At 40.5% G+C, this 20,684-nt stretch overlaps 1 protein-coding gene across 1 annotated transcript in view; it reads left to right on the forward strand.

Annotated features, from left to right (window-relative positions):
* Positions 1–5,079: 5,079 nt before the first annotated feature.
* The window catches only part of PDE7A (phosphodiesterase 7A), a gene marked incomplete at its 5' end in the record, with an annotated part of 113,926 nt that continues 98,321 nt past the window's right edge, over positions 5,080–20,684 (forward strand). The window contains one exon of the mRNA XM_082674529.1: positions 5,080–5,217. Within this exon, the coding sequence (XP_082530655.1) occupies positions 5,080–5,217 (138 nt within the window). The remainder of the gene's footprint in view (positions 5,218–20,684) is intronic.

Genomic DNA, 20,684 nt, shown 5'->3' on the forward strand with positions numbered 1-20,684 from the left:
ATCTGGCTACAGCTATTGCTTAAGTGCTCAAGTTGCCTACAGCAGAGTGTAAGACTAAGCTTCCATTTCCTGGAGGTATCACTTAGCCATCAGGTACATTGCATTAAGCCTCTTCCATTACGAAGAAGCAGCCCTTTTTTTCTCCCAGAATACATACTTATTCTGGAAATGAGTTTCCTTCCCCGGCTGCAATGCTTCTATCAAAACCACCATGCATGGACTTACACCATCACACTATTCCACCCAGTGTTACTTCTAACCAAGAAACTCATTTTATAGCAAATAAAGCAATGCGTTCCTGCTCATAGAATTTACTGGTCTTATTATGTTGCCTATTACCCTGAAGTAGCTGGCTTAATAGGATGGTCAAATGGCCTTTCTCTTCATTGTGACAAAATTACAATTTTAACCATTTAAAAATGTACAATTCAATGGCATTAAGGACATTCACAATGCTGTGCAACCATCACCTCTATCTAGCTCCAGAACCTTTTCAGTTCTCCAAAAGGAAACCCCATGCCCATTAAGCAGCCTCCCCATTCCTCCCTCTCCCCAGCCCCTGGCGAGCACTAATTAGATTTCTGTCTCTATGGTTTTGCCTGTTCTGGATATTTTATATAAATGGAGTCATACAATATTTAGCATTTTGTATCTGGCTTCTTTCACTTAGCATGTTTTAAGGTTCATTGGAATGGCCTTTTGAAGACTCAATAATCCGTCGTACCAGCTGGGTGGCAATACCTCATGTAGCGAGGATAATATTCTCCGGGTTTTGGCGTATGTTCTAAATCTAAATGTATATCCATGATCCAGGAATCAAGGAGTGGGACTGGCAGTAGATCCTCTTACTTTTACCCCTAGTGCAAAATTTTGCTTCCCATTCCTGCAACTTTGGGCTCTCCTGGTCCAGAGCCCAAAGAGGTCTTCGTTCTCAAAGAAGAATGTCTCCACCAGGGTACACAGCAAGAGTTCAATTAAACTGGAAGTTGAGACTGCCACTTGGCCATTTGGGGAGCCTTGTGCTACTTAACCAACATGCAAAGAAAGGGGTTACTCTACTGCCTGGGATGATTGACCCCGGCTACTAAGCAGATTTTGAGCTGCTGCTACACAATGGGAAAAGGGAGGAATATGGCTGGAATGCAGGAGAGTCCTTGGGGGTGCCTTTTACTACTTAGTATTCCAATGCTCCGTGTTATGACAGTGGAGAACTACAACCAAGAATACTTTTACTGATAGCAGTAGAACCTCTGCTGGCCCAGATCCTTTAGGAATGAAGGTTTGGGTCACTCCACAAGGCAAGTGGAGTGACCCATATCATTTTCAGCTGAGATGCTTGCTGAAGGCAAACGGGATATGAGACAGGTAATGGGAGCAAGAAAATAGTTATAAATAGTAATTATGATCATGTTTTCAGTTGCAGCTACAAGGACTATAACAGTTCTGAGCATTTTTCCTAATTTTGATATGAATTTATCTGTGTATTTATTTATTTTATCTTTATTACATCTGTGTATTTATTAACCAATTATTTTCTTTTACTCCTCTCTCATTCCCCTATGATGTGTTAATAGTGGGTAAACTTATATCTTAGTATATAAGTTACAGAATAGCCAAGGTATATACTGTGACTCGTCAAGAAGAGGAATTAACATCACTCAAAGACTCCATCCTCTTGGGGAAGGAGGGAGCTGTTTTGGGTTATATGAAAGAGAGTTGCATCATATGGACAGAGGCATGATTTTGCTATCGTCTTCATTTGAAAATTAAATACGATTAAAAGAGTGTGTATGGATGTCAAGTTGGCAAGTGTTGGACTGGGGTGGTTATGTTCTGACAGCTTAGCTAAGTTGGAACTACATTTCCCAGAATTCTCTTCCTTTTATAGTTTTGGTTATGGTTGGCCACAATAGAAATTTGCAAAAGAATTAAAAAGTGGAAGTGAAGCACCAGCCATTACACTTGAAAGGTCCCTGCAGGGTCCCAGGCACCACTGTGATTTTGCACATGATCCACTAGCTCTCCTCACTGGCAAGGGGGCAGCTCCTCCAGCTTCTCTGACCTCTGGAGGAGGAACATGTGTGGCAAATCAATCTTGCTCTCCCTCTGTCTCGCTCTCTCTCCCTGGCTCTGTATATACTTTATAGGTTCTGCTTTTCTGAAGAACCCTAGTACACTCTCCAATACAGTAAAGAACACTGAAAACAGCTGAAGTTCTGGTCTTGAGCAACCACCCGGTGTAGTGGAAATGCATGGCTCTGAAATCATACGGAACAGAGTTCAGTGGCACAAATGATTTATGGCTTCGAAACCTGATTCCCCATCTGTAGAGTTGGGATCAAGTTTTTACTTTTGCAGCTGTTGCACAGGGCTAAGTTAAACACTATATAGAATACCTATCACAGTTCACAGTGGGTGCATAGTAAATGTTAGCTCCCCTCTCTGCTGAGGGAGAGCTGAGTCTTGTTAAATGATTTCATCAAGTCTCTTAGATGTTATTAAATATGACAGAGTTACTTGGCATATACTGTCTGATATCACACCGATACTGCTTTCTGGGTGTTTAGATGAACACAGAATTCAGACATTATTTGAGGTAAGTTCTGCCATTTATCTGTGGAAGATCTAAGGCAAGTCATGTTTCCCTGAGCCTCCTTTCAATTTAGAAACTATTACCTCATGGGGTTTTTGTCAGATGTAAATACGAGGGAGAACTCAGCTTAATCACAAGTATACAGAGGATGCTCAAATCTGCTAGACGTCGTGGGAGTAATTAGGGTTTCAGAGATGACTTGGGTCAGCTGTTGGGAGACAGGCTGGGACCTGAGACCCTCTGCTGCAGTATTTACACCTGGACCAACAGCTCCTCAAGCAAGAGAATACAAAGAAACAATAAGGGACTAAAAATAAATGCATGCATACACAGCTGGGGCAAATTATGAACAACAAGATACAAAAAGACCAAAAACCCACCTGACACTTCTGAGGTGTCCGGAGCAAAAGCATGGTACTGTGCAGGATCCCTCCACACAACACCATCAAAGGGGTGGGTAGACTACCTAAGCCACCCCCCCAGCACGACCCCAGGATCCTCCCCTCCCTCACCCCATCTAAGGGACCAGCTCAGGACCTCCCCCCTCCCCCCGCCCGCCCAGTTAGCAAGGGAACCTGTTATTTGTTTTCACTCCCTCCTGCAGTAGCAAGAGGCCCAATAAAGCCTTGCTTGAGCTTCCCGTCTGGCCTCTTAGTAATGAGTACAAGAACCCCGGTTGGTAACAGTTGCGCTGAAGGGAAGCTTACCATCTAGTGAAGACAAAAATCCATGAAACCACATTGGAAGTGATATCCTTTTAATAGTAGAAAGCAGACAAGTAGAAAAATGCCCACGAGAAGGTAGAAAGTTTTAAGTGATATAAAAGAAACAGATGTCATGGAAAGACGATAAAAGGTCTTGTAGACGTCTGTTGATTTATGGGATCAACAGCACATGTTACCTGATCTCATCGGTACTGGCTATGCAGTACTTTCAGAGACCTGCCACCTTGCCAGTGGCTGGTCATAGCACAGAAGTGGAAGCTTGGGTGACCTGAAAGCAGAGCCAAATCAGTTTTGCCAGCAGGGGAAAGCTTGTTCAGGCTGATATCCCAGAGGCTGGAATGTACTTGAAACAAAGGGTTGCAGCTGAAAAGCTTTGATGGTTTGGGAGGAAATGTAACAAAATGAACCTGCAGTTTACAAACCATGTCAAGAGTTATTTTCTCCTGCCTTCTACAAATCAAAGCCAAGAAACGAAAACACTTTTGGTAAAAGGGCATGCAGTCTCCTTTCCCGCTCTGGCTTCTCATTTTCATCTTCCCCTTCTCATGTTTTCCAGTGCATACTCTCACTTCTTCTTTCTCAGTCTCGGTGTTCCCTCCCCCACCCCTCGCCCCCTCCCCACGCCCGCGCTCTCGGCTCCGCTCTTGGCCCCTCCGCCTGGGACGGCCCCGGGGCCGCACCTGCCAGGGGAGCGCCCAGCCCGACCCCGCCGGGGGACTGGCAGTGACGTAGCGGGGAGGACGGTGTCCGCGCGGCCCGCTGACGTCACTGCCGCAGCGGTCCCGAGCGAAGCCCAAGAATGGGAATTCGAGGAGGGAAACACGGCGGTGACCCCGCGGTCGCGGCTGAGCGCAGCGAGTGGGCCGCGTGCTTTGGGTTTTTGGAGCCGAAAAGCCGGAACCGCGCCTCTAGTGTAGGCTGAGCCCACCCCACACCCTCAGCGCGCCCGAACGCCAGAGTTTAGCGATAAGGGGAATGTCCCCAGACGGTGGGGCCTCGTGCGCACGCGCCTTGGCTGGGGGGCCTGCAAGACGAGGATTGGTGGGGGAGGAGGGCAGCGTGAAGCGGGAGAGGACTGTGACTGAGCGCCAAGGTGCGGCACAGGAGGAGGGCGGCTCAACCCCTCCGCTGCTAGCCGGTCTCCCTGGACGCTGCGGCGGCGCGGGGCCTGCGGCGCAGCGTCGTGACGTCACGGTGGCGGCGGCGGTGGTTGGCCCAGGGTCCGCGGCTGCAAAGTGTGAATTACGCCGGGCTCGCGCTGGCGGCGGAGTGAAGTCAGGCTCCGGGGGAGGGGAGGGGCAGGACCGCGGCGGCGGCGGCCGGAGCTGGTGGCTGCACCCGAGCCCCGCGCGCCCTGAGTCTCGCCGCTGGCTCCAGCAGTCTTTTCTTGCACCGCTTTGCTCTGTCCTTGCTCCGCTCCTGCGCCGCTGGCCCCGGACCCTCTCCTCTCGGCCGAAGAGCCTGGCGGCGCCGGGGTTCCCCCGCCGACTTGGCTCGTGCTGCCCCCGCTTGCACCCCGGAGCCGGGAGCGCGCTGCTCTTCGTAACCGTCGCTGCGGCCGCCGCAGCGCCTTACCGCCGGCAACCCGGGTGGAGTGTTGGGGTGGGGGAGGCGTGAGCGCGGCTTCCCCGCCAGGGGTCGACGCCCGCCCGCCCTGCCCCCGCCTCGGCCCGGCGCCCCCGAGCCGCGGCCCCTTCCCAGCGCAGGGGCCGGCGGCCGCGGCAGGGCGGGCGCCGCGCGGGGGCAGGGCGGGCGTATTCAATGGAAGTATGTTACCAGCTGCCGGTGCTGCCCCTGGACAGGCCGGTCCCCCAGCACGTCCTCAGCCGCCGAGGGGCCATCAGCTTCAGCTCCAGCTCCGCGCTCTTCGGCTGCCCCAATCCCCGGCAGCTATCACAGGTAAGCGCCGCCGCCGCCGCAGCCACTGGGGGCCCACGCCTGGGGGCTTCTCTGTTGTTACCCCCCTCCCACCTGGCTTCACCTCCGCGACCCCTACTCCCCAGTCCTCGCCGTTCACCCCAGATCCACTACTGCCCATTGTTCGGGGATTCCTAGTCTGGCCCCTCGATTCGGGAGCCTTTTCCTTGACCCTCGGGGCTTCAGCCCCCCGGCCTGCTCAAGCCTGGACCCGGGTGGGCTCTGGGAGCCCTGCAGACCCTTCCCAGGCCCGCCCCCCTCCGTGCTCAGCGGCTTAAGACTCAGGAATGACTTCGTTTTCCTCCCTTTCTCGACGTCTCGGTCTGGAAGTTGGGACTCTCTTCGTCGGCGGTGGCCCTGGGCACACCTGGCCACCCTCACGCCCACACACCTGTGCTGGGTGCGCGCCTCGCCTCCCGCAGCTCCCGCGCGCCCTGCGGTGCTCGGACGGTCCTGCGGCCCTCCGAACAATAGGCCGATTCCCGGTTGCTCTTCTCCCCGACTCCTTCGATGATGTGAATGGACCCTAAGTGGTATCAGTCTCCAGAGTGCTTCCTCGAAGCTTCGGTTTTCGTAAAGTTGATAGCCAGGAACCAGTTTTGTTTTTAATTTGATAAGGAGGTTTTAAGAGAAAAACTACTGTTGGAGCACTCCCAGGAAGACTTTGTTTTGAATGGGCCAATACCGGTTGCTCCTGAGAATTTCGTGTTTTGTTTTTTTCTGTGGTGATGCTGTTGGCCCAGCTTCTACTTCTGGCTGATTTTGATTGCCGGATTTAAAATAGGGAGGTTAAAAAAATTTTGTTTTGTTTACATTTGAACTGAGTGAGTGCCCTCCATTTCTGCTGCCAGAACGTCACATGTTCACGATCACTTTTTAAATCACGTATATTTATTTTTCCTGTTGATTAATATTAGCGTCTTTTATGGGGGTATATGTTTTTCTCCTATTATATTGTAAATATCTTGAGCCCGGTCTGTATTTCTTTTGGGTTTTACTGGTAATGTGGATAGCACCCGATAGAGATTTACTTACAGTAGGTGTGTCCAGTAAATATTTGCCATTTGCTTCTTTGCCTAAATTGTTTGTAGAGAGAGAGCAGTAGCCTATATTTGGGTTTCTCTGTGAATTGTTTTTATTTAAAATCAGACTTCTTTAGCAGGACAAGGTGGTATGCTAATGAGGTCAGAGTCAACTTGTAAAGATTACTATAATATTAAGTGACATCTAAAAATAATGCTACATAATTACTTTTAAAGTTAGGTCCGTGATCTGCCTTTACAGTACTGCTTAAAGCATTTTCAGGTTCCACATTTAATACTGAAGAGATACTAATGCATTAAAAAGGTTTTTAATGGTAGTAACTTTTTCATTTCTTATATCAGCAGCACATGACTAATACCCATTTCCGGTTCAGTCTAAATAATCAAGGCAATCAGTACTCATTTGTAAAATTATAAAATGTGAATAAAGTTACTTGTGCTCCCCAAGGAGAAAATGAATGAGATGGGAGATTCCAAGGGAGTTAAAACAAGTAAGGCTGATGCCAGGGAGTTTACCTGATGTCTTAATTAATCCACAGAGACCAACTTTAAGCTCCATTCCTTCTTGACTCATTTCCTAGCCTTAGATTTAAATGGGTAATGGAATTTTAAAAATATGATTGGCAGATAAAGCAAATATTGTATAGCCACACCATACTTACTATTAAAACTTAAAAGAAATTTTTTGTACCCCAAAGTGAAGTGTATAGGAACTTCTGAAAACTTGGACAGAAGTTTTCCTGAACTAACACTTTTTTCAAATTAGCGGTGCACAGTATTAAAATGACAGTAAACTTACCATGATGCTGAATGGGTATATTTATCATTATCAAGACTTTGATTATCATTTAATACTAAAACATATGTCATAGTGATTTCTTTAGGGCCAGATGGGAATTTGTAATAGACTGAAAAAGAGATAGAAAATCTTGGAATCTTATTCAGAGCTGTATAAAGTAAATATTTGGTTAAATCAAAAGCTTTCTTTACCCTTGAATCTTCAGTTTCTAAGTCTTAAGTTAAAGGAATTATAAAAAGTTTGGGTGGTTTTGTAGTTTCATTTAAAAGACTTTAAGAAATCTGTTTTTCTTTTTCTTTTTTTTTTTCCTTAGGCACTAGTAGAACAGTTATTTATATTAGAGTACTTGTATTTTAAAATATGTTCTCAACTAGCAGTCTTTTCCATTTTCATTGTAATATGGGAGCCCAGTTCTTAGTAGGGACTTAGTAATATTGGTTGAATGAGTGAATGGCTAATGAAGTTTTAAGTTTTATCTCTGACTGAGCATCAATTGAAAATAGGACATCAACGAAAGGACTTTCATCCAGGTAAAGCGGTAACTCTTTTATCCAAAACTTGGCTCTCCAGACTTTAACAGATTCAGGAAGTAAGCGAACACTCTGAGCGACCAAAGTAGATTTGGAGATCCTCTCAAAGCCAGTGTGTTTTAGGCAAAATTCTGACGAACTTGTTTTCCAAGTAGCAGCAGATTTGAAGGGGGATGGGAGGCTGCTAGAGTCAGGTTCATACTGATAGCAGCAAAAGTTGACAGCTGACGCACCCAAAGCTCGGGGTCAGAAGAAACGCTCTTCAAAGCCAAAAACTTTTAAAAAGGACATAAAGTTTGGCATCTTGAGTGTTATACAACACAGTTATGTTTTTGACATTAGTCAAAATAACATTTAATGGAGTCTGTTTTTAAAAGTTGGAAGATTTGTGCTGTTTTAAAAAAAAAAACCTCCATGCCGAACATTTTAAGTGTTGATGTTTAAATGGACAAGCCCGAGTTATCTGGAAGATTCATTTATGTGGAGCACCAAGTCTCCCAAGGATGCCAAGTAAATGAAGCATTAACTTTTTGTTTTAAATCAGGTCATGTACTACTTTCTCAAATGGTTAATACAATTTTTTTAATTATTTAAAAAATAAGGATAATAGAAGATGGTTGTTGATTGTTTTCACCATTTTGGGGATATCTGTTGTTGATAGTTGAGTATAAAAACATTTATCTTGCAAAATACGTTTCTTATTTGGAAAAAAATATTGTGAGAGCAGAAATTATCTTGTTCACCACTGTGGCCACAGTGCTTTGCATAGGTAGGTGCTTATTAAGCATGGAAGTTGAGCTAGTGTATTGATAGCATGCCAAAACACCGCACCTGGGATGATTTCAGTCAGATTTTCTATACACTGGAAACAAATCTTATTTGGGTTAGAAAGCTGAGGTTTAATTTTTAAAATTTAACATAAATCTATGATACGTATTATTATTGAACAAAATTTGGGGATCTAACATGTAAACATATGCTTTTAATACCATAATAATCTAAATTTGATTTCTGATTTAGCATCTGTATCTTTTTTTTTAAATAGATTTGATTTTTTAGAGCAGTTTTAGATTCACAGCACTATTGAGTGGAACACGCAGAGATTTCTCTCACCTGGAACATGCGTAGCTTCCCCATCATCAGTATCTCCTACATGAGCAGTACATGAACCTCCCTAACACATCAGTATCACCCAGAGTCCATAGTTTACCACAGGGTTCATTCTTGGTGTCTTTTTTTTTTTAATCCAGAAGCTATTCCACAAATATTTACTGAACACCTCTGTGAACAAGGCTCCTTGTGTTAGGTGCTGAGAAAATGTAAAGAATTAGTAGTTTAAAAAAAAAATCACTTGTGAGCCTGCCAACCTAACCAAGTTTTTCTTTGAAGCATTGCCTTCCTTATTCATAAACATTTTTCACCTGCATTCACAGTCCACATCTCTGGTGTCTTTGGTAACGTTCTAAGAATATAACAAATTATCGAGGTCCTGTATGTGCCAGAACAGTTCAGAGCCCCTTGGATAAAAGTTGGTTGGTTTCTCCTTGAAAAAGCTTTTACAGGATTGTGGTGGGGAAAATGGTATGCTTATATATGATATAATTTTTGTACTGGGGTTATCAAGCTCTAATGAGACTACAAGAAGGTATACCTAAATTTCCTGGGTAAATCAGGGGAAGCCTCACGTGGTAGTTGAGCCTTAGGCTAAGGCCTGAAGGTTAAGAAGATGTTTCTCAGTAAATGGGTGCATGTAGGGGAGGAGGGGAGGGGAGGCGCAGGTAGCTATGTAGATCAAAAAGCACCATCAAAAGAAGTTTTTGCGATGATGGAAATGTTCTCTGCAGTACCTAAGATAATAGTCACTAGCCATATAGCTAGGTGAGCCCTTGAAATATGACTAGTTTTGACTGAGGGATTGAATTTTAAATACAGTTTTGTTTAAATAGCTCCATATGGCTAGTGGCTACTGTATTGGCAGAGCAGGTGTGTAGTGTGCTTAATGATGGTTAGTAGTGATGTCATGTTGATCTGTCCGTAGCACGTTCTCCGGATGCGGAACATGAGAGCTACTTTCAGGTTGTTGCTGTTGGCTGCAAAACTTCATTTAATACCTTCATGCAAATTTGATAAAGTCCTTAGAGTGGAAGCACTAGATTGGGTCGACAGGTAGGAAGGAATACTTTCTGGCTTTCTAGAATTCTCTTTTCTTTTACAGTGCAAAGATGAATGAGCATATCTCTTTCATCTCCAATCACATAGTATTAAATTGTAATACTTATATGTTAAATAACCATTTTATAAATATTTTATAAACATTTATATAAACGTTTTACTGCTTCAGTAGATGTGCTGTGGTACACCGAGTTTGTTTTCACTTGCAGGAAGGGTGTACAGTTTCTCGACTGTTTTTTGTACATTTGCATTACCTCTTTTGTGACATTTCATTTGCATATCCTGTGCTTATTTATGGAGGCTCTTATATATCTAATATCAGTTTGTAAATTGCATCATTTCAAATATTGTTAGCATAGTTGTTGCCTTTTCACAAGCCTGCGTTCAGAAGCCAGTACAGGGGTTGTGTGAACAGTGGTGAACAGGGGAGTGATTCTGTTCCTGACACCTTCCTCCCTGCCCACTCCCAAGACCCTCCTTTGGTTGGGACCTTGGTTTCATTTTTCTATTTTCAGAAATACTTCGTATTTTGATTTAAATTCAGTACTACCGTATTTTGGCTTATACTTCAGAACAAATATGTATTTATACTATATTTCAAAAAACATGCTCAAACATAATATTAATGTAAATTTATAGTGTATTTGGACTGCAGATTTGATTGTGGAGTAGGGTGTTCAAATTACTGGTTTATAAGTTGTCATCAGGAATACGTGTAGTCTGTGGGATGTGAATTGAGAGGTTTTAGACCTATGTCCAGATTTTGGTGCTTTGTTGCAATGCCTAGAGTTCTGTCAGTTGTACATACTGTCTACTCAAAAAAATTTTTTTAAACACAAATGTCCTGTGAGAGGTAAAATATTAAGCTCTTTGCAGGAGTTAGGAAGATTAGGGCGCCCACTTTGGGTGGAAAGAGGGAGAGGGATGTACTGTCCATTCTGTTCGAGGCAGTTTGATAAGACTTATGCTAACACTTCAGTGTAAATTTCAACTCTTCCTTTCCCCTTCCCTCCTTCCCTCCCTTCCTCTCTTTATTCCTTTTTTCTTTTTTCAGAAAGGATTACAGCAGTTTTAAAGAATTGACTTCTTTTCTGGGGATGGATATAGAGACAGGCTTGGAAGAAGAGAGCTGAAGAAAGAGAAACGACAGAGTTTAGCTTAACTCAGTTTTTGTCTGGGATCATTAATAGTCATAAAAACACCTAGGAAATTTAGATGATAAAGAACCCTCATTGCATGCAGATCTTCTTAATGAATTTAATTTTTTTCTTTTTCTGTACTAAAGACTGTGTGTATCACATTTGTTGTGTGGCTATAAAATCTTTCTAATTTTGTTAGAAGTCTCTTGACTCAATATCTTTAGTGGAAGTTTTTTGGACATTCTTACATTCCCTTTGGCCACTCCAGAAAACTTCAACAATTAATCTTTAATCTTCTAATTTAAAAACAACTCAAAATATTTTTTTCTGGCTACAGATTGCTCATATCTTATGATTATTTTGAATTGAGAGAAAATTAAGTGTATATTCTCTTCCATATTTAAATGGCCTGTTCTTGCCTGAAAATAAGGTAGACCGTTAATTTTTACATTGTTGCCAAATATGCCTTTCAAAAGGTTATTCACAAGTAAATGATACTTTTTGCATGGTTGCATTCAGGTGTAAGTGTTCATGCGGTCAGTATGTGGGGAAAGGAATAAAAGCGGTATTTGTAGATGAGCCTTCTAAGCTTGTGGGGCTTCATTTTGGCTGCTGGCAGGAAGCCTTCTGAAGGGATCTATGCCGCTGATCCTGTGGCTGTCATCAGAGAATCTCTTGCTTATAATTTTGAGTAGGAATTTTGGATTATTGCTCCATGCCTCCACCTGCTGGTAGGGATGGCTCTTCGTTTTCTGAAGATGATGGCTAGAGGGAGGAGAGGGCAAAGGCAGGGCATAATTTGGGGAAGAAAAATTATTAATCAGATAACTAAATTTCGGCAAAACCTACTCTGTTTCTCGAAGTTTTGAGTAGACCAAACTCTAGCTCAGGACCATGTAAAGTACTTGGTAAACAGTGCTTCATAAAGATGCAGTAGTCTTGCTTCAATATTAATTATAATTATTGGTTTCCATTTATTGAGGACCTTCTACATGCCAGATACTGTAATTGATGTTTTTAATCTTTACAAAAGATTGCTTTATGAGATAATTGGCAGTACTCTCATTTTCACCAAGGAGTGAGTAAACTGAGCTTGGAGACATTAAATCCCACTTTTACCAAGAAGTAAGTAAACTGAGCTTACAGGCAAGTTAAATCGCTTGTCTGAGGCATCAGGCAAGGTCTTGGAGAAGAGCCTGTCATGTTCCACACTCTTACTTTCAAACTGGTCTCCCTCATTGGAGAAGGTGAGTGGAATATAGTTAGACTTTTAGGTTTACGGATTATAGATTTTGTTGGTTCATGGATCTTGATAAAGAAAACAAATTTGATGATTTGAGACGATTATTTGAAATGATAACCTTCGCTCTGGTCTTTTCAAACCATATCTGGAATATTTTATTCTAGATGCCATGTTCTAGGAGGAGATGATTAAGCTAACTCAGACTCTGAAGATAGTGACCAGGGTCATGAGGTGATTTGAAAACTGTATCGTTTGACAGGTGACTGAAGAAATTGGAGACATTTAGTCTGGAGAAAAAAGACTCAGGTTTTGGGCCAGCGGGGGTGGGAATGGAGGTGGGGAATGCTTGGTGAGAGATGGTGGAGCATTGCTGTCTTCCAGTATTTGAAGGATTGCTGTGTGAATGAGAGGGAGGAGAAGAGGATTAATTTAGGTTTTGATTGGTTGTATGTTCTTGACTGCTATACCCTTTTCCTACTTTGTGAGGTCAGTTGCTAATACACAGGAAGAGATCCAAGCTTAAAGTTGTCACTTGTCCAAGGCCACACAACTAGGTACTGGAAATGGATTAAACTCTGGGTCATTCTGACCCTAAAGCCCATGCATTCTCTTCTACTTCCTCTTACTGCGTGGAAAAAGGATGTTACCTCAGAGGGTAGATAAGTACCAATAGGTAGAAACAATAGAAATAGAAAGGGAGATCTTGTGTTTAAGCACACTAGTAATAAAAGAAATGCAGGTTAAAAGAATGATACTGATTTTTGCTTTCAGATTGGCAAATTTAAAAAAAGTAAGTGTATAGCTTGAAGATTATACTCACGTAATGCTGGTAGGAGTCTAATTGTTTTACGTTTTCTGAAAAGTAATTTGGCAATTGAATAAAATCATTAATACTTTTGCCTGATAATTTACTTTTGGGTATATCTGTCCTGAGCCGATAGCTAGAAATGTAGATGAAGATCAATGATCTTCAAGGAGATTCATCATGTATTTATCACTGAAACATTGAAAACAAATAATTTATAAATGGTTTACTATAGTATTTCTTATTGTGAGTATATGGTATTTACTTTTATATTGTGTGACCACTAAAATGCATTGAAGAATTTAAAGCATGTATAGTGTAAATAGTTCACAAATGGCTAAATAAATTTTAGTATTTTCTACTATTTCTGTATTGTGTGCCCACTAAAACACTTGGAAGAATTTGAAGAATATTTAATTGCATGAAGAATTGCTTACAACATTAAGCTAGCAAACAAACAAAAAAAATCCTCAGGGTATTTACAGATTTATCCCGATTTTGTTTAAAAATAAATCACAAAATATATAGATATTCACATACTGTGCATGATTGCAGAAGGAAAAAAAGCCAATATATATCCCAAAATGCTAACAGAAGCCATCTGTGGATGCTGAAATTATAAGCAATTTTTAACTTTTTGTTTAGAATTTTGGGTAATTTTACGTGTTCTTCTTTTAACATGAATCTCCGTTTTAACTACAATAATCCTAGAAAAAGTCAAACAAGTTGTATTTGGGCCCAGATCTCTGACAGAGATGTCCAGAGAGGAAGTACACTGCCTCATGAGATTAAAAATTCCCGAAAGATACTTGGATGAGGTTCTTGTCAAGGGGTTTGACTTTTCTGGTTCTGTCTGACCTCATGATTCTATAATTCTTGGCGTAACTCAGCTGTATACATGACAGGTATTTTTGTATAGCTCTGATAATGATAAAGTAGCTTCACTCTCCATGGGAGATGTTGGGAAGTAAATTTAAGTATAGTTATTGTTTTAAAGGAGAGCTGTTTGATGATAGCGCGTGAAGAGATCTTGAACAGTGGCAGTGGTGGAAGGAATAGAGATAGGAGGTCAGGAGTTAGGTCCTCGGAACTGATTTGATTTGAGAGGTTAAAAACAAACAAACAGAAAACTTCACCTTTTAAATTTAGGAGACCAGGTAGATCATGAAGCTAGTAATAAAAATACAAAAGGAAGAAGAGGCAGGTTTTATTTTTTTTTCTTTTCCTCTTTTGTGTATGTGTGTGGAGGATTGGGGGAGGGTGGTGGAGTACATTATAAGTTTACTTTTTAAATATGTTGAGTTCAAGTGTCTGGGAGCCCTCCAGTTGGGATGTCCAGTAGGCAGTATCTTAGGACGAAGGTTAAGACTAATGACATATTTTGACTTCTACTACAAGGGTTTTCAAACATTTTTTGCTCACATATCCCTTTGAAAAACTAGGGGAGAAAACCCACAAAAAACTGGATACCTTCTTACATATCTAGAATTTTTCTTCCAAGTGTATTTGTAAATGATGTAGATTTTGGTGTATTATTTAAATCACAGTTTTAAATACATCCAGGGGAATTTTTAAAATTTGATATGCCCATCATCTGTTTTAATAAAATGTGAGCAAGCTCTTAATTTTAACAGAATCTTTACATTCCTTATTTTTCTCTTTGAACTCATTTCTGTTTGACAGTCTCTACATATTCTTATCCTAATGTATTCTTTTATATTTGAAAGCGTTTTATCAATCACAGTGTCATACTTTTCTACAACAAAAGTAAATTCATTCATTAATTTAGTAGATGGAAATAGAAAGTACTTAAGCAGCGTCACCCAGTTCTTCTGAGTTCTATGCAAAAACAGTTATAATTTAAAACATTTGAAATTTCCTGTGTCTGTAAGGCTGTGTCAGATATATTTTGGATTGAGTTACCAATACAATGATAACCAGTAGACAATCAAAACAACATGTGAGTTATTAAATTTAATAAGTATTAAATAGTAAAAATTTCATTGGAAATGCATTTTGTTTATTTTAAATCATTTAGAAATCTATTTTATCCATTTATAAGTATTATTAGAAAAGAGGTTCTGCACCGATTCTCTTCCTTTTTTACTTTAAAGTATTGAGAAATCTTGTCCACAAATTTAGTAGATGGTAATAAAAAGTGCTTTATTTTAGCAGTATCACCCATTCTTTTGAGTTGACAGCAAAGTGATCCACAATCAAAAATACTTTTAAGGCTTTCTCGAGTAGCAAATGGATTTGGTTCTCCTTCCATTTTCATGGAAATAGGAGCTGGTGACCATTTGATTTGAAAAAAATTTGATACCCAGTCTGGAGAGCAATTACCTTTTTCAGCATTAATATTTGAAACTCTCCTTTTGGCTCCTCAGCTGTTGTTAGGCCCCAGCTCCACAGTAAGTTTCAGGGCTTGTAGAGATTTATGTAGGGCAGAAGAGGAGAGGTGAAAGGGGAGAGGAGGTAAATGAAAACTGACGTGTCAGTAGAATAGTTCTAGAAAATTGTACATATGGAAGTTGAAGACCTAGAAATCAATTCCCTTGAAACTTTCCATGCCCAGGTGCTCCTCAGGGTATGTATGCATGACCCAGTTTGTAGACCACTGTTTACTGTATTTCACCTTATTACCTTGTTGCTGTATTTTACTGTTCTCCATAGGCATACAGAAATAATACCTTACGCATCAGGTGCTTTTTTTTTTTTCCTGATTTTGTTTGCTCATAATCCTGGATCTCCATACTTAATCATTTTAGGCCTTCTTTAGGAATGGAATCAGAATATTAATGCTTGAAAGAGACCTTATAAGTAATTTATCTTCAACAGTTTGAAGATTTGGTTGTCGAGACTCAGAAAGGTCAGAATTTCTCCAAGATCACACAATTAGAAAGTGGAAAAATTAAAGCTGTAAACTTAGTTCTTCCAACTTTTAATCTGTTGCTTTTCTCACTATACCCCTACTTCCTTATAAAAGGATTGATTTATAGGATTTCCATAAGTAGCAGTCTTTCTTTACTGAACATTATTCCTTTGAGTAGCATTTGCTGATAGACCAGTGATTATTTGAACAAGTTAAAGGACAAACACACTCAATTTTTAAAATGTCTGAGTTACTTCTGCTTAAAATATAGTCAGATAAAGCAAAACCATTACTGAAAGTGTATTGGGCCTGTTAGGAAGATATTTGTTAAAATGTGATTTATGTATAACTCAGCAGGAATAACCTTTTAAAAAGGAACACATATTTCACCTGTATTTTAAAAATTAACTTAAGAATAAAACTTTTTTTTCCACTTTAGGGAATAAAAGAATTTTAGCAAATAAAAGCATATTCTTGATATACAAAGAGCTCACTCTCTAAACCTTTTATGTGTTTACTATGTATGAAAGGGTGAGTGGTAGAATTTTTTTTTTTTACTTCATTTTACTTTTTGCTTGAATTCTTCATAGTGCACGTATATTTTAAGAAAAACAATGAAGTTATTGTGAAAAGCGAACTTTTTTTTAAGAGCAGTTTTAGTTTCACAGTAAAATTAAGAGGAATGTCAAGAGATTTTCCATGTATCTCCTGTCCCTACACATGCTTAGCCTCCGCCATGATCAACTTCCCCCCCAACAAAGTGGTACACTTGTTACAATTGATGAACCTAAATTGATATAATCATGCAAATTCCATACTATGTATATACATTAGGGTTCACTCTTGGTGTTATACAGTCTGTGAGCTTGGACAAATGTATAATGAAATGTATCCATCAGTATAGTGTCATACAGAGAATTTTCACTACCCTAAAAATCCTCTGTGCTCCACCTAATTATCCCTACCCCTCAGTTCCCAACAACCACTGAACGTTTTTACTCTCTCTCTAGTTTTCCCTTCTCCAGAATGTCACATAATTGGATTCATACAGTCCTCTGCCTTCAGGATGGCATCTTTCACTTCGTAATGTGCATTTAAGGTTCCTCCTTGTTTTTTCATGGCTTGGTAACTCATTTCTTTTTAGCACTGAATACTATTTCATTGTCTGGATGTATCACAGTTTATTTATCCATTCATCTACTGAAGGACATCTTAACTGGCTTCCAGGTTTTGGCACCGTGAATAATGCTGCTACAAACATCTGCTGGATTTTTGTGTGGACATAAGTTTTCAACTCCTTTGGGTAAATACCAAAGGAGTGTGATTGTAGGATCATATGGGTAAAAGTATATTTAGTTTTGTAAGAAAACACCAAACTATCTTCAAAGTGGCTGTACCTCTTTGCGTTCCCACCAGCAGTGAATGAAAATTCCTGTTGTTCCACATCATCACCAACATTTAGTATTCTCAGTGGTCTGGATTTTAGCCATTCTAATAAGTGTGTAGTGATAGCTCATTGTTTTAATTTGCATTTCCCTGATGACATCTTTTCACATGCTTTTTGCTATCTGTATACCTTCTTCAGTGAAGTGTCTCTTAAAGGTCTTTGGCCCATTTTTAATTGAGTTGTTTTCTTATTGTTGAATTTTAAGAGTTCTTTATATATTTTGGATAATAGGCCTTTATTAGATGTCTCCTTTGCAAATATTTTCTCCCAGTGCATGTCTTGTCTTCTCATTCTCTTGACATTGTCTTTTGTAGAGCAGAAGTTTCAGCTTATCAGTTTCAATTTTTTTTTTTTTTTTGGTGGACTGTGTCTTTGGTGCTGTATCTAAAAAGTCATCACCATACCCAAGGTCATCTAGATTTTTTCCTGTGTTTTCTTCTAAGAGTTCTATAGTTTCGTATTTTATATTCAGGTCTATGATTCGTTTTGGGTTAATTTTTAAAAATTTATTGGAGTATAGTTGTTTTTCAGTGTTGTGTTAGTTTCACCTGTACACCAAAGTGAATCAGCTATACGTGTACACATATCTCCTCTTTTTTGAGTTTCCTTCCCATTTAGGTCACCACAGAGCATCAAATAGAGTTCCCTGAGCTATACAGTAGGTTCTTATTAGTTATCTACGTTTTGGGTTAATTTTTGTGAAGAGTGTAAAGTCTGTATCTAGATTCATTTTCGCATGAGGATGTCCTATTGTTCCAGCACCATTTGTTAAAGAGACTATCTTTGCTCCAGACTATCTTTGTTCTGTTGTCAAAGATCAATTAACTGTACTTCTGTGGCTCTATTTCTGGGCTCTCCATTCTGTTCCATTGATCTATTTGTCTGTTCTTTCATCAGTACCACACTCTCTAGATTATTGTAGCTTCATAGTAAGTCTGGAAGTCGGGTAGTGTTAGCCCTCTGACTTTGGTCTTCTTCTTCAATATTGAGTTGGCTATTCTCAGATTTTTGCCTCTCCATATAAACTTTAGGATCAGTTTGTTGATATCCCCCAAGATAACTTGCTGGGGGAATTTCCTGGCAGTCCAGTGGTTAGGACTCTGTGTTCTCACTGCTGAGGGCCTGGGTTTGATTCCTGGTTGGGGAACTAAGATCCCACATGCCTCATGGCGCAGCCCCCCCACCCCCCAAAAAAAAAGATAACTTGCTGGGATTTTTGATTGGGATTCCATTGAATCTGTAGATCATGTTGTGAAGAACTGACATTTTGACAATATTGAGTCTTCCTATCCATGAACGTGGAATGTCTCTCCATTTATTTAGTTGTTAGATTTGGTTCATCCAAGTTTTGTAGTTTTCCTCCTATATATCTTGTACACATTTATACCTAAATATTTCATTTTGTGGGGTGCTAATGTAAATGGAATTGTGTTTTTAATTTTAAATTGCAGTTGTTCATTGCTGGTATATGGGAAAGCGATTGACTTTGTATATTACCCTTGTACCCAGCAACCTAGCTGTAATAACTCATTAGTTCCAGGAGGTTTTTTGTCTGTTTTTTTCCGATTTTTCTACATAAATGATCATGCGATCTGTGAACAAAGAGAGTTTTATGTCTTCCTTTCTAATCGATATACCTTTTATTTCCTTTTATTGTCTTATTGCATTAGCAAGGATTTCCAATATGATGTTGAAAAGGAGTGGTGAGTGGCCTTAGTCCTTGAAGGATTCTTTACTTTTAACAGGGCAATGTAATAATATCTATAGGAAAAAAATTAAGACTACTCAGCAGAAGGTTAGCAGAAGACTCACTCAGTTCCAGGAAGAAATACAAATGTAGGAAAACAGGTTCAGCTTTGCTAGTAATAAAGGAAATGCAAAATAAAATAAATTTTAAAAATTTGGGGGGTGGGGAAACATTTTCTTACTGGCAAAGACTGGCAAAACCCAATCTTAGCAGGGTGTGAGAAAACGGTCTTTTTTTTTGTTTTTTTGTTTGTTTTAATTAATTTATTTATTTAATTTTGGCTGCATTGTGTCTTCCTTGCTGCACACTGGCTTTCTCTAGTTGCGGTGAGCGGGGGCTACTTTTCGTTGTGGTGCCTGGGCTTCTCCTTGCAGTGGCTTTTCTTGTTGCGGAGCGCAGGCTCTAGGCACGTGGGCTTCAGTAGTTGTGGCACTTGGGCTCAGTAGTTGTGGCTCACGGGCTCTAGAGCGCAGGCTCAGTAGTTGTGGCTCATGGCTTAGTTGCTCAGCGGCATGTGGGATCTTCTCGAACCTGGGCTAGAACCCGTGTCTTCTGCATTGGCAGGCAGATTCCCAGCCACTGTGCCACCCAGGGAAGTCCCGAAAATAGGTATTCTTATAAATGGAGCTGGGAGCATCATTTGGTTCAATCTTTTGGGAATACAGTAGGTCTTTACAAATCAAAATTTTAAATGTGAATATTACCCTTTCTGCAGTCCTGTAATTTATCCAAAGGGACAGTTAGAACAATTTGCTAAGATACATGTGCATAGATTTTTGGCAACAATTTGCAGTATTGATATTGATGGGTGTTTAGGTTATTTCAGTGCTCATCATTGGATATTGTTAAAATACGGTGTTTTAATTCAGCGTAAAAGTCTATATCCAGTAAAATGATGCCACAGATCCATATTTGTCTTGGAAAGGTATACGTAACAGTTTGAATGGGGAAAATTTTAGCTGAAAAGTGGCATGTATATATTAGCCTGTTGATTTAACTTTCTATGTAATATCTGCATTTGTCAATAAAAACATGGAGGATATTGTATACACCAGTATATGAATGCATACAAGTCTGGAAGGTCGCTCAGCAAAATGTTAACAGTGGCTATCTTTGGGTACTGGGGTTTCTGGTAACTTTTACTATTTTTGTACTTTTGTGGTTTGTTGTATTTTTTTTTTTTTGTAATCAGAGAAATCAGTTTTTTTAAAAAAAAACATTAAAAAGTAACACGCTGTCAGGTGGAATATCATTTAAGTAGAAATAAAGTTATGAAGAAACTTAGGTCTAGTTAGAAAATAATTTATTATAGGATGGTCAGAAACGAGTTATTCACTGGCACATCGTAGGTATTCAGAGTGGTTTATTAAAATGGAATTATAGTGGGGGAATGATGTATGGAGGAATGCACTGCTTTTTTTTTTTTTTTTGGCAGTATGTGGGCTTCTCATTGTTGTGGCCTCTCCCGTTGCGGAGCACAGGCTCCGGACGTGCAGGCTCAGCGGCCATGGCTCACGGGCCCAGCCGCTCCGCGGCATGTGGGATCTTCCTTGACCGGGGCATGAACCCGTGTCCCCTGCACCAGCAGGCGGACTCTCAACCACTGCGCCACCAGGGAAGCCCTGCACTGCATTTTTAATGGAAAAATGAAG

This window comes from Grampus griseus (genome assembly GCF_964374135.1).
Source record: "Grampus griseus genome assembly, chromosome: 17".
NCBI lineage: Eukaryota > Metazoa > Chordata > Mammalia > Artiodactyla > Delphinidae > Grampus > Grampus griseus.